This window comes from Heptranchias perlo, chromosome 42, assembly GCF_035084215.1.
Source record: "Heptranchias perlo isolate sHepPer1 chromosome 42, sHepPer1.hap1, whole genome shotgun sequence".
Taxonomy (NCBI): Eukaryota; Metazoa; Chordata; class Chondrichthyes; order Hexanchiformes; family Hexanchidae; genus Heptranchias; species Heptranchias perlo.
In genome coordinates, this window is record NC_090366.1 from 15,649,101 (window position 1) to 15,661,287 (window position 12,187).

Here is a 12,187-nt window from a genome sequence, read left to right on the forward strand (position 1 = left end):
TCCAATCTGATGTATGGAAGGAAAGTGGAATGGTGTCTGGGTGTAAAGCAAATTAAACTCCTATCGGGCCCGGGATTGTATCCAGCTGGACTGAGAAGATTGCTCCCATTTTTCTGGCATCTAAGAAATGGATATGGTAGCATGGTGGTTATGTTACTGGACTAGTAATTCAGAGGCATGGACTGATAAACCGGAGTCATGAGTTCAAATACCGCCACGGCAGCTGGGGAATTTAAACTCAATTATTAAAATTTTAAAAATCTGGAATTAAAATACCAGTATCAGTAATGGTGGCCATGAAACTACCGGATTGTCGTAAAAACCCATCTGGTTCACTAATGTCCTTTAGGGAAGGAAACCTGCCGTCCTTACCCGGTCTGGCCTATATGTGACTCCAGACCCACAATGTGGTTGATTCTTAATTGCCCTCTGAAATGGCCGAGCAAGCCACTCAGTTGTAAAATCTCGCTAAAAAAAGTCATAAGAATAAAACAGGATGGACCACTAGGCAAACACGACAAAGGCAAACCAAGCCCAGTCGACCCTGCAAAGTCCTCCTCACGAACATCTGGGGACTTGTGCCAAAATCAAGCAACAGCCTGACATAGCCATACTCACAGAATCATACCTTTCAGCCAACGTCCCAGACTCTTCCATCACCATCCCTGGGTATGTCCTGTCCCACCGGCAGGACAGACCGACCAGAGGTGGTGATGCAATGATATACAGTCAGGAGGGAGTGGCCCTGGGAGTCCTCAACATTGACTTTGGACCCCATGAAATCTCATGGCATCAGGTCAAACATGGGCATGGAAACCTTCTGCTGATTACCACCCACCGCCCTCCCTCAGCTGATGAATCAGTCCTCCTCCATGCTGAGCACCACTTGGAGGAAGTACTGAGGGCAGTATGGGCACAAAATGTACTCTGGGTGGGGGACTTCAATGTCCATCACCAAGAGTGGCTCGGTAGCACCACTACTGACCAAGCTGGCCGAGTCCTGAAGGACATAGCTGCCAGACTGGGCCTGCGGCAGGTGGTGAGCGAACCAACATAAGGGAAAAACTTACTTGTCCTCACCAATCTACCTGTAGCAAATGCATCTGTCCATGACACTATTGGTAAGAGTGACCATCACACAGTCCTTGTGGAGATGAAGTCCCGTCTTCGCACTGAGGACACCATCCAACGTATTGGGCGGCACTATCACCGTGCTAAATGGGATAGATTCAGAACAGATCTAGCAACACAAAACTGGGCATCCAAGAGGTGCTGTGGGCCATCAGTAGCAGCAGAATTGTATTCCAGCACAATCTGTAACCTCATGGTCCGGCATATTCCTCACTCTACCATTACCAACAAGGCAGGGGAACAATCCTGGTTCAATGGGGAGTGTAGAAGAGCATGCCAGGAGCAGCACAAGGCATACCTAAAAATGAGGTGCCAACCTGGTGAAGCTACAACTCAGGACTACATGCATGCTAAACAGCAGAAGCAACATGCTATAGACAGAGCTAAGCGATTCCACAACCAACGGATCAGATCAAAGCTCTGCAGTCCTGCCACATCCAGTCGTGAATGCTGGTGGACAATTAAACAACTAACGGGAGGAGGAGGCTCTGTAAACATCCCCATCCTCAATGATGGCGGAGTCCAGCACGTGAGTGCAAAAGACAAGGCTGAAGCGTTTGCAGCCATCTTCAGCCAGAAGTGCCGAGTGAATGACCCATCTCGGCCTCCTCCCGAAATCCCCACCATCACAGAAGCCAGTCTTCAGCCAATTCGATTCACTCCACGTGATATCAAGAAACGGCTGAGTGCACTGGATACAGCAAAGGCTGTGGGCCCCGACAACATCCCGGCTGTTGTGCTGAAGACTTGTGCTCCAGAACTAGCTGCGCCTCTAGCCAAGCTGTTCCAGTACAGCTACAACACTGGCATCTACCCGACAATGTGGAAAATTGCCCAGGTATGCCCTGTCCACAAAAAGCAGGACAAATCCAATCCGGCCAATTACCGCCCCATCAGTCTACTCTCAATCATTAGCAAAGTGATGGAAGGTGTCGTCGACAGTGCTATCAAGCGGCACTTACTCACCAATAACCTGCTCACCGATGCTCAATTTGGGTTCCGCCAGGACCACTCGGCTCCAGACCTCATTACAGTCTTGGTCCAAACATGGACAAAAGAGCTGAATTCCAGAGGTGAGGTGAGAGTGACTTCCCTTGACATCAAGGCAGCATTTGACCGAGTGTGGCACCAAGGAGCCCTAGTAAAATTAAAGTCAATGGGAATCAGGGGGAAAACTCTCCAGTGGCTGGAGTCATACCTAGCACAAAGGAAGATGGTAATGGTTGTTGGAGGCCAATCATTTCAGCCCCAGGACATTGTTGCAGGAGTTCCTCAGGGCAATGTCCTAGGCCCAACCATCTTCAGTTGCTTCATCAATGACCTTCCCTCCATTATAAGGTCAGAAATGGGGATGTTCGCTGATGATTGCAGTGTTCAGTTCCACTCGCAAACCCTCAAATAATGAAGCAGTGCGAGCCCGCATGCAGCAAGACCTGGACAACATCCAGGCTTGGGCTCATAAGTGGCAAGTAAGCGCCAGACAAGTGCCAGGCAATGACCATCTCCAACAAGAGTGAGTCTAACCACCTCCCTTTGACATTCAACGGCATTACCATTGCTGAATCCCCCACCATCAACATCCTGGGGGGTCACCATTGACCAGAAACTTAACTAGACCAGCCATATAAATACTGTGGCTACAACAGCAGGTCAGAGGCAAGTGACTCACCTCCTGACTCCTCAAAGCCTTTCCACCATCTACAAGGCACAAGTCAGGAGTGTGATGGAATACTCTCCACTTGCCTGGATGGGTGCAGCTCCAACAACACTCAAGAAGCTCAACACCATCCAGGACAAAGCAGCCCGCTTGATTGGCACCCCATCCACCACCCTAAGCATTCACTCCCTTCACCACCGGCGCACTGTGGCTGCAGTGTGTACCATCCACAGGATGCACTGCAGCAACTCGCCAAGGCTTCTTCGACAGCACCTCCCAAACCCGCGACCTCTACCACCTAGAAGGACAAGAGCAGCAGGCACATGGGAACAACACCACCTGCACGTTCCCCTCCAAGTCACACACCATCCCGACTTGGAAATATATCGCCGTTCCTTCATCGTCGCTGGGTCAAAATCCTGGAACTCCCTTCCTAACAACACTGTGGGAGAACCTTCACCAGACGGACTGCAGCGGTTCAAGGCGGCGGCTCACCACCACTTTCTCAAGGGCAATTAGGGATGGGCAATGAATGCTGGCCTTGCCAGCGACGCCCACATCCCATGAACGAATTTTTAAAAAATCCCAAAGGAAACGTGCTCCAGAGGTTTCAGTACGGTTCTTATGAGGTGAGAGCTTGAAGACTCTCCGGTTTCCTGTCCAGGTAACCTTGGCCGTGGAGCTCTCTGACTAGGGGTTTCTCCAGCTCTTCCTTCTGGTCAGCCTTAGCTTTGGAGTTCCCCCTCTCACCCTATTGGACAAATATCAGCCCTGGGACTCCCCGATTCTCTTGATTTCATGCAGATGTTGGGATGAGCTTTTTTGATTTTGAGACAGGCTAATGAGAACAGCATCTCAAGAAAGGAAAAATAGATGCTGCTGGGTCCTGTCGTGTAATTGAACAATAATGCACAGAAACAAGACGAAAAAAACAACTGGAGGCTGCAAGCAAACACTAACATAAAACATATATTTAAAAATCTATCATTGGATGTTATACTCACATTGTACCAGCTCTGTATTTTCTGAAAAAAAAAGAAAAATATATGAATCGGTGATTGGAGGGTATTTTGGGAAGATCGGAAAGGACGGGATCAAAGAGAGAAAATAGCGGGAAGATCGGAAAGGATGGGATCAGAGAGAGAAAACAGCGGAAAGGATGGGATTAGAATCAAAAGCTCTTTGGTGGTTAAAAAAAAACTTTGACCAACTTTTTCCCATATTTTGCAGGGCTCAATTTTCTCTGTCTGTATCTGGGTGAAGCCGCACAATCTGACTAATATAACTTCTTACTCTCTGTCCTGGAAATACTTGGTACTTGTTGACGTATCTTCTACATCTCCTAGGTAAAGATTAACACATAAGACGACTAGAGTGGGCAGAGGGAACCTGCACCCGACGGAGACGGGGGGGGGGGGGGAACCCGCACCCGACGGAGACGGGGGGGGGAAACCGCACCCGACGGAGACGGGGGGGGGAAACCGCACCCGACGGAGACGGGGGGGGGAAACCGCACCCGACGGAGACGGGGGGGGGAAACCGCACCCGACGGAGACGGGGGGGGGAAACCGCACCCGACGGAGACGGGGGGGGGGGGGGGGGGAACCCGCACCCGACGGAGACGGGGGGGGGGGGGGGCGGAACCCGCACCCGACGGAGACGGGGGGGGGGGGGGCGGAACCCGCACCCGACGGAGACGGGGGGGGGGGAACCCGCACCCGACGGAGACGGGGGGGGGGGGGGGGGGGAACCCGCACCCGACGGAGACGGGGGGGGGGACCCGCACCCGACGGAGACGGGGGGGGGGAACCCGCACCCGACGGAGACGGGGGGGGGGAACCCGCACCCGACGGAGACGGGGGGGGGGGACCCGCACCCGACGGAGACGGGGGGGGGGGGGACCCGCACCCGACGGAGACGGGGGGGGGGGGACCCGCACCCGACGGAGACGGGGGGGGGGGACCCGCACCCGACGGAGACGGGGGGGGGGGGGACCCGCACCCGACGGAGACGGGGGGGGGGGGACCCGCACCCGACGGAGACGGGGGGGGGGGGACCCGCACCCGACGGAGACGGGGGGGGGGAACCCGCACCCGACGGAGACGGGGGGGGGGAACCCGCACCCGACGGAGACGGGGGGGGGGGGGGGGGGAACCCGCACCCGACGGAGACGGGGGGAGGGGAACCCGCACCCGACGGAGACGGGGGGGGGGGGGGGGGAACCCGCACCCGACAGAGACAGAGAGAATCTCATCTAATGAAGTCAGAGAGAATCTTCATCTGACGGAGACAGAGAGAATCTTCATCTGACGGAGACAGAGAGAATCTTCATCTGACGGAGACAGAGAGAATCTTCATCTGACGGAGACAGAGAGAATCTTCATCTGACGGAGACAGAGAGAATCTTCATCTAATGAACATTACAACAGTGACTACTCTGCCAAATTACTTAATTGGCTGCAAAGCGCTTTGGGAAGTCCTGAGGTCGCAAAAGGCGCTGCATAAATGCAAGTTCTTTCTTTTTAAACAAGAAGAATCTAAGAGAGCCTGAGAGAATCGGCTGAGAGATGTGCCAAGCACCTTCTTATATTCTTTATATTCAAAGAAAAATCCCATTCCGTTCAATTGACTAATGAGGGTAACACATACCACATGCCTCTTTTGGTATCAATCACTTCTAACAGCCACACGTGTGTCCTGGAAGATCTCAAAGTTAATGAGGCATACCAGGCTATATTTCTACTTCCCTAACTTCTCATTATTTTGTTTAACAAAGGTTGCTATACAGGACCAGATAAGGCATGATATATTTATGTCCTGCTAAGGAGCTATTCCTGAACAGTCCTAAATGTTCGCCTCATCATTGGTAAGGAACGTTCTGTTTAAATGTACATTTTCATGGAATTAATTAGTTCTGGTTTCCCAATATTCAGTTTAACTACTGACTCCATTTTGTGTGGCCACCTATAAGCTAAAACTCCACTTTGAGAACAAATTTCAAGCGATTAAGAGGGCATTTTCCGTACACCTAATATTTCCTTTGGGTTGGTGTCGATTTTTCCCTGATCACGCTTCCGTGAAGCGTCTGGACATTTTTATATATTAAAGCAGCTATATAAATGCTAGTTGTTTAAGATACAGTTTGATGCTACGGTGGGAGTGTTAAGGCACTAAAGGGATAAGTTCCAAGTTTGAAACACAAACTGTACTCAGGCCAAAAGGTGCTGAGGCCAAAGTAAAAGTAAGAGAATCTAACCCTAGTCTGGCATTCCTTTTGGTCTGCTGGGGGAGTTGTTATTTTCTGTAAAAGTCAACTTATTCAGAGTCTGAGACAGGGTACCAAGGATATAATACAGAACAGTACATGACACAGGCTTATCCCAACAGTGTCATCAAACAGAGAACGCCCACCCTCATCAGAAGCCTGGTCTACAGCAAAGCTATCCTCAGTCTAGACACAGCTCTGGTCCAGAACAGGCCTGATCCTGATAAAGGTACAGCAGTGAAATTCAGTCTCGCTCCTATGCAGGATATATTAACGAACACGAGAGACACTGATTCGTAATTCTAAATATAACTCTCTCCCCAAAAAGCTGTTGAGGCTGGGGGTCAATTGAAAATTTCAAAGCTGAGATTGATAGATTTTTGTTAGACAAGGGTATTAAGGGTTACGGAACCAAGGCGGGTAGGTGGAGTTAAGCTACAGATATAATTGAATGGCGGAACAGGCTCAAGGGGCTGAATGGCCTCCTCCTGTTCCTATGTTCCAAGCTGTCCAGTACCAGAACGTTTAGGGAAATAGAGGATTTGTTTAGTAGGGACATGGAGTTGAGAGATGACTGATGCGGAAAGGCCGGATGCCAGTTCCCATCAGTGAATGGAGTCCAATCGCACTGTGTTTATTGTCTATCAGACTACAGGACATGATGCATGTCAGTACCTAATCATCAAGTGGCTAGTTTGGAAATATTATCACACACTTGCTGTTTGTCAGTCAGTCACACTACCACTGGGCCAGCTCTCTGTTACTGAATTGACATTCTAACCTGTTCCAGCCATTGCTGCCCTATGCTGAGGCCCTTCAAAAAAGAGTCCATGGGAAATCTGCCAGTTTCTTACCCATGTATTCTTGCTGTTACGCCCAGGTGTAGAGTAGCTGTACTGGTTGCCATAGGTTTGTCTCTCTGATGAACTATCTGATCCCTTTTCCACCATACTTTCCACATCCATGGCCTTTGAGGAAAGTAGCAGTCGCTTGCGTAAGGCTGGAGAGCTGGTGGGAGTACTTCTTGCCGAGTTACTGGCAGTGCTGCTGCAGAGAAGAAATGGAACTGTTAATGGAGCACAGCAGGTACACCAGTACACCAAAATCCAAGAAATGTGGGACCGTTTCTATTCTCTCCACTCCTCTCCTGAAGGTGCTGACTCTTCCTGGAGTGCAGGTTCCACAGTACTGGCTGCTCTCTGATCACAGAATCATTGAAATGTTAGGAGGCCATTTGATCCTTCTTGCCTGTGCTGAATTTAGGCCCTTGGAGACTGATGTTACTGTCCTATTTTCCTGCTTTCTCCCCAGATCCTTTCATATTCTTCATGAAGTCATTCTTAGAACGTTGTAATCATCTTATCATTGATTGCGTGTGCCAAAAAACTGCACATTCTGATAAGTGTGTGTGAAAAAATTTCTTCTACTCTCCCCTTCTAAGTATCTAGTACCTATCCTGAGATCATGGCCTTTCATAGCAATTTACCCATCATCAGAAATAATCTATGTTTACTTTAACATCTTTTTAAAAATTTTGAACATGTCCATAAAATCTTCTCAATCTGAGCAAATACAGCCTAATTGCTATAATGGGTCCTCATCCCTGTTTTCTGGTAAATCTGAGTCCACTTTCTCCAAGGATAATACATCCCTCCCATACTGAGAAGCCCAAAATTGCACAGTATTCCAGATGTTCCATAACCATCATTTTGTACAGAATCATTGACAACAACTTGCATATAATACCCTTAATGGAAAAAACTTCCTTGAGATTCTTCACAGTGGTGTGAGGAAAATGGATGCCGAGCCAAACGAGATTTGGAGGGGTGACCAAAAATTTGGTCAAAGACGTGGATTTTAAGGAGGGTCTTCAAGAAGACGGCAGTAAAGAGGGAGGTGAAGAGGCAGAGAAGTTAGGGACGGATGGAATTCCAGAGAGTGGGACCGAGGCAGCTGAGGGCACAGTTACCAATGATGGGGTATTGCATAAAAGGCCAGAGCTTCAGGAATGGAGAGCTGGGGGGGGGTTTCAGGGTTGGAAGAGATTACAGAGATATGAAGGGGTGAACCAAAGGAGGGATTTTATACTTGTGACGCTGAGGGACCGGGATCCAATGTAGGTGAATGAGGAGGGGGTAATGGGTCAGCAGGACCCAGTGTGGTATAGGATAGAGACAGCAGAATGTTGAACGAATTGAAGTTTACAAAGGGTGGGGCACGGGAGGCATGCCTGGAAAGCATTGGAGTAATCATGTCTGGGCGTGACAAAGGCATGGATGAGGGTTTCAGCGGCAGATGGGCTGAGGCATAGGTGGAGGTGGACAATGTTATGGAGATGGAAGTAGGCAGTCTATATCATGCACACAAGTTGGAGATGGAGAGGGACCTCGGCATTGAACAGTGTGGTTTAGCCTGAAACTGTGCCCATAGAAAGGGATGGAGTTTGTGGCAGGACCTGAAGACCACAGCTTCTGTCTGCCCAATGTTTAACTGGAGGAAGTTACGGTTCAGACAAGCAGTCTGATAGCAAATAAGCAGTAGAGGGATTGAGAGAAGTGGCCGAGGGACTGGGGGAGGACTGGGGGGAGAATGAGGGAGAGGACTGAGGGAGGATTGAGGGGGAGGACTGAGGGAGGATTGAGGGGGCGGCTGGGGGAGGCGGAGGGAGGATTGAGGGGGCGGCTGGGGGAGGCGGCTGGAGGATTGAGGGGGCGGCTGGGGGAGGCGGAGGGAGGATTGAGGGGGCGGCTGGGGGAGGCGGAGGGAGGATTGAGGGGGCGGCTGGGGGAGGCGGAGGGAGGATTGAGGGGGCGGCTGGGGGAGGCGGAGGGAGGATTGAGGGGGCGGCTGGGGGAGGCGGAGGGAGGATTGAGGGGGCGGCTGGGGGAGGCGGAGGGAGGATTGAGGGGGCGGCTGGGGGAGGCGGAGGGAGGATTGAGGGGGCGGCTGGGGGAGGCGGAGGGAGGATTGAGGGGGCGGCTGGGGGAGGCGGAGGGAGGATTGAGGGGGCGGCGGAGGGAGGATTGAGGGGGAGGCGGAGGGAGGATTGAGGGGGAGGCGGAGGGAGGATTGAGGGGGAGGCGGAGGGAGGATTGAGGGGGAGGCGGAGGGAGGATTGAGGGGGAGGCGGAGGGAGGATTGAGGGGGAGGCGGAGGGAGGATTGAGGGGGAGGCGGAGGGAGGATTGAGGGGGAGGCGGAGGGAGGATTGAGGGGGAGGCGGAGGGAGGATTGAGGGGGAGGCGGAGGGAGGATTGAGGGGGAGGCGGAGGGAGGATTGAGGGGGAGGCGGAGGGAGGATTGAGGGGGAGGCGGAGGGAGGATTGAGGGGGAGGCGGAGGGAGGATTGAGGGGGAGGCGGAGGGAGGATTGAGGGGGAGGCGGAGGGAGGATTGAGGGGGAGGCGGAGGGAGGATTGAGGGGGCGGCGGAGGGAGGATTGAGGGGGCGGCGGAGGGAGGATTGAGGGGGCGGCTGGGGGAGGCGGAGGGAGGATTGAGGGGGCGGCTGGGGGAGGCGGAGGGAGGATTGAGGGGGCGGCTGGGGGAGGCGGAGGGAGGATTGAGGGGGCGGCTGGGGGAGGCGGAGGGAGGATTGAGGGGGCGGCTGGGGGAGGCGGAGGGAGGATTGAGGGGGCGGCTGGGGGAGGCGGAGGGAGGATTGAGGGGGCGGCTGGGGGAGGCGGAGGGAGGATTGAGGGGGCGGCTGGGGGAGGCGGAGGGAGGATTGAGGGGGCGGCTGGGGGAGGCGGAGGGAGGATTGAGGGGGCGGCTGGGGGAGGCGGAGGGAGGATTGAGGGGGCGGCTGGGGGAGGCGGAGGGAGGATTGAGGGGGCGGCTGGGGGAGGCGGAGGGAGGATTGAGGGGGCGGCTGGGGGAGGCGGAGGGAGGATTGAGGGGGCGGCTGGGGGAGGCGGAGGGAGGATTGAGGGGGCGGCTGGGGGAGGCGGAGGGAGGATTGAGGGGGCGGCTGGGGGAGGCGGAGGGAGGATTGAGGGGGCGGCTGGGGGAGGCGGAGGGAGGATTGAGGGGGCGGCTGGGGGAGGCGGAGGGAGGATTGAGGGGGCGGCTGGGGGAGGCGGAGGGAGGATTGAGGGGGCGGCTGGGGGAGGCGGAGGGAGGATTGAGGGGGCGGCTGGGGGAGGCGGAGGGAGGATTGAGGGGGAGGCGGAGGGAGGATTGAGGGGGAGGCGGAGGGAGGATTGAGGGGGAGGCGGAGGGAGGATTGAGGGGGAGGCGGAGGGAGGATTGAGGGGGAGGCGGAGGGAGGATTGAGGGGGCGGCTGGGGGAGGCGGAGGGAGGATTGAGGGGGCGGCTGGGGGAGGATTGAGGGGGCGGCTGGGGGAGGCGGAGGGAGGATTGAGGGGGCGGCGGAGGGAGGCGGTGGGAGGATTGAGGGGGCGGCTGGGGGAGGCGGAGGGAGGCGGTGGGAGGATTGAGGGGGCGGCTGGGGGAGGCGGAGGGAGGATTGAGGGGGCGGCTGGGGGAGGCGGAGGGAGGATTGAGGGGGCGGCTGGGGGAGGCGGAGGGAGGATTGAGGGGGCGGCTGGGGGAGGCGGAGGGAGGATTGAGGGGGCGGCTGGGGGAGGCGGAGGGAGGATTGAGGGGGCGGCTGGGGGAGGCGGAGGGAGGATTGAGGGGGCGGCTGGGGGAGGCGGAGGGAGGATTGAGGGGGCGGCTGGGGGAGGCGGAGGGAGGATTGAGGGGGCGGCTGGGGGAGGCGGAGGGAGGATTGAGGGGGCGGCTGGGGGAGGCGGAGGGAGGATTGAGGGGGCGGCTGGGGGAGGCGGAGGGAGGATTGAGGGGGCGGCTGGGGGAGGCGGAGGGAGGATTGAGGGGGCGGCGGAGGGAGGATTGAGGGGGAGGCGGAGGGAGGATTGAGGGGGCGGCTGGGGGAGGCGGAGGGAGGATTGAGGGGGCGGCGGAGGGAGGATTGAGGGGGAGGCGGAGGGAGGATTGAGGGGGAGGCTGGGGGAGGATTGAGGGGGAGGCGGAGGGAGGATTGAGGGGGAGGCGGAGGGAGGATTGAGGGGCCTCCCTCTCTCCCTCTCGGTCACTCACTCCAACATGGTCGCGGTCTCCTCCGATCCCCGGTCTTTCCAGCCGCTCTCCCCGGGCCCGGATTCTCCTCCGATCCCCGGTCTTTCCAGCCGCTCTCCCCGGGCCCGGATTCTCCTCCGATCCCCGGTCTTTCCAGCCGCTCTCCCCGGGCCCGGATTCTCCTCCGATCCCCGGTCTTTCCAGCCGCTCTCCCCGGGCCCGGATTCTCCTCCGATCCCCGGTCTTTCCAGCCGCTCTCCCCGGGCCCGGATTCTCCTCCGATCCCCGGTCTTTCCAGCCGCTCTCCCCGGGCCCGGATTCTCCTCCGATCCCCGGTCTTTCCAGCCGCTCTCCCCGGGCCCGGATTCTCCTCCGATCCCCGGTCTTTCCAGCCGCTCTCCCCGGGCCCGGATTCTCCTCCGATCCCCGGTCTTTCCAGCCGCTCTCCCCGGGCCCGGATTCTCCTCCGATCCCCGGTCTTTCCAGCCGCTCTCCCCGGGCCCGGATTCTCCTCCTTCAGCTCCGGGTCGGCACCGCGTCTGCGCTCCAGGGAGAAGCAGCTGCAGCCAATCAATCATTAGCACTAACTAGTACAGTGACTGGTAGCTGGGTCAATAACTAGTACTGTAACTAGCAGAGTAATGTTGTAACTAGCAAAGTAACCAGCATTACAACTAGTTTGTTAAGCAGGTGTAGCGAAGAACTAGTACTGTAACTAGTAATAATGTTACAGTAACCAGCATTATACCCAGTTTGTTAAGCAGGTGCAGTGAAGAACTAGTACTGTAACTAGTAATAATGTTGTAGTAGCCACTCATTAGTTTATCAGCAGTCACTGACAGTCAATACATGCACAAGATAAGAACATAAGAAATCGGAGCAGGAATAGGCCATTCGGCCCCTCGAGCCTGCTCCTCCATTCAATCAGATCATGGCTGATCTTCGACCTCAACTCCACTTTCCCGCCTGATCCCCGTATCCCCTGATTCCCCTAGAGTCCAAAAATCTATCGATCTCAGTCTTGAATATACTCAATGACTGAGCATCCACAGCCCTCTGGGGTGGAGAATTCCAAAGATTCACAACCCTCTGAGTG

General features: G+C 55.3%; 1 protein-coding gene across 4 annotated transcripts in view; it reads right to left on the reverse strand.

Annotated features, from left to right (window-relative positions):
- LOC137306271 (protein Aster-B-like) overlaps positions 1 to 11,654 on the reverse strand; it is a 68,111-nt gene extending 56,457 nt beyond the window's left edge. For 2 of the 4 annotated variants that reach the window (XM_067975435.1, XM_067975432.1), the window contains exons 1-3: positions 11,113 to 11,654; positions 6,908 to 7,100; positions 3,793 to 3,813 (exon numbers count right to left, since the gene is read on the reverse strand). In XM_067975435.1, the coding sequence (XP_067831536.1) occupies positions 3,793 to 3,813; positions 6,908 to 7,100; positions 11,113 to 11,120 (222 nt within the window). In that variant the 5' untranslated portion in view covers positions 11,121 to 11,654. The remainder of the gene's footprint in view (positions 1 to 3,792; positions 3,814 to 6,907; positions 7,101 to 11,112) is intronic. The other 2 variants (XM_067975433.1, XM_067975434.1) reach the window with 2 other exon arrangements.
- Positions 11,655 to 12,187: the final 533 nt, after the last annotated feature.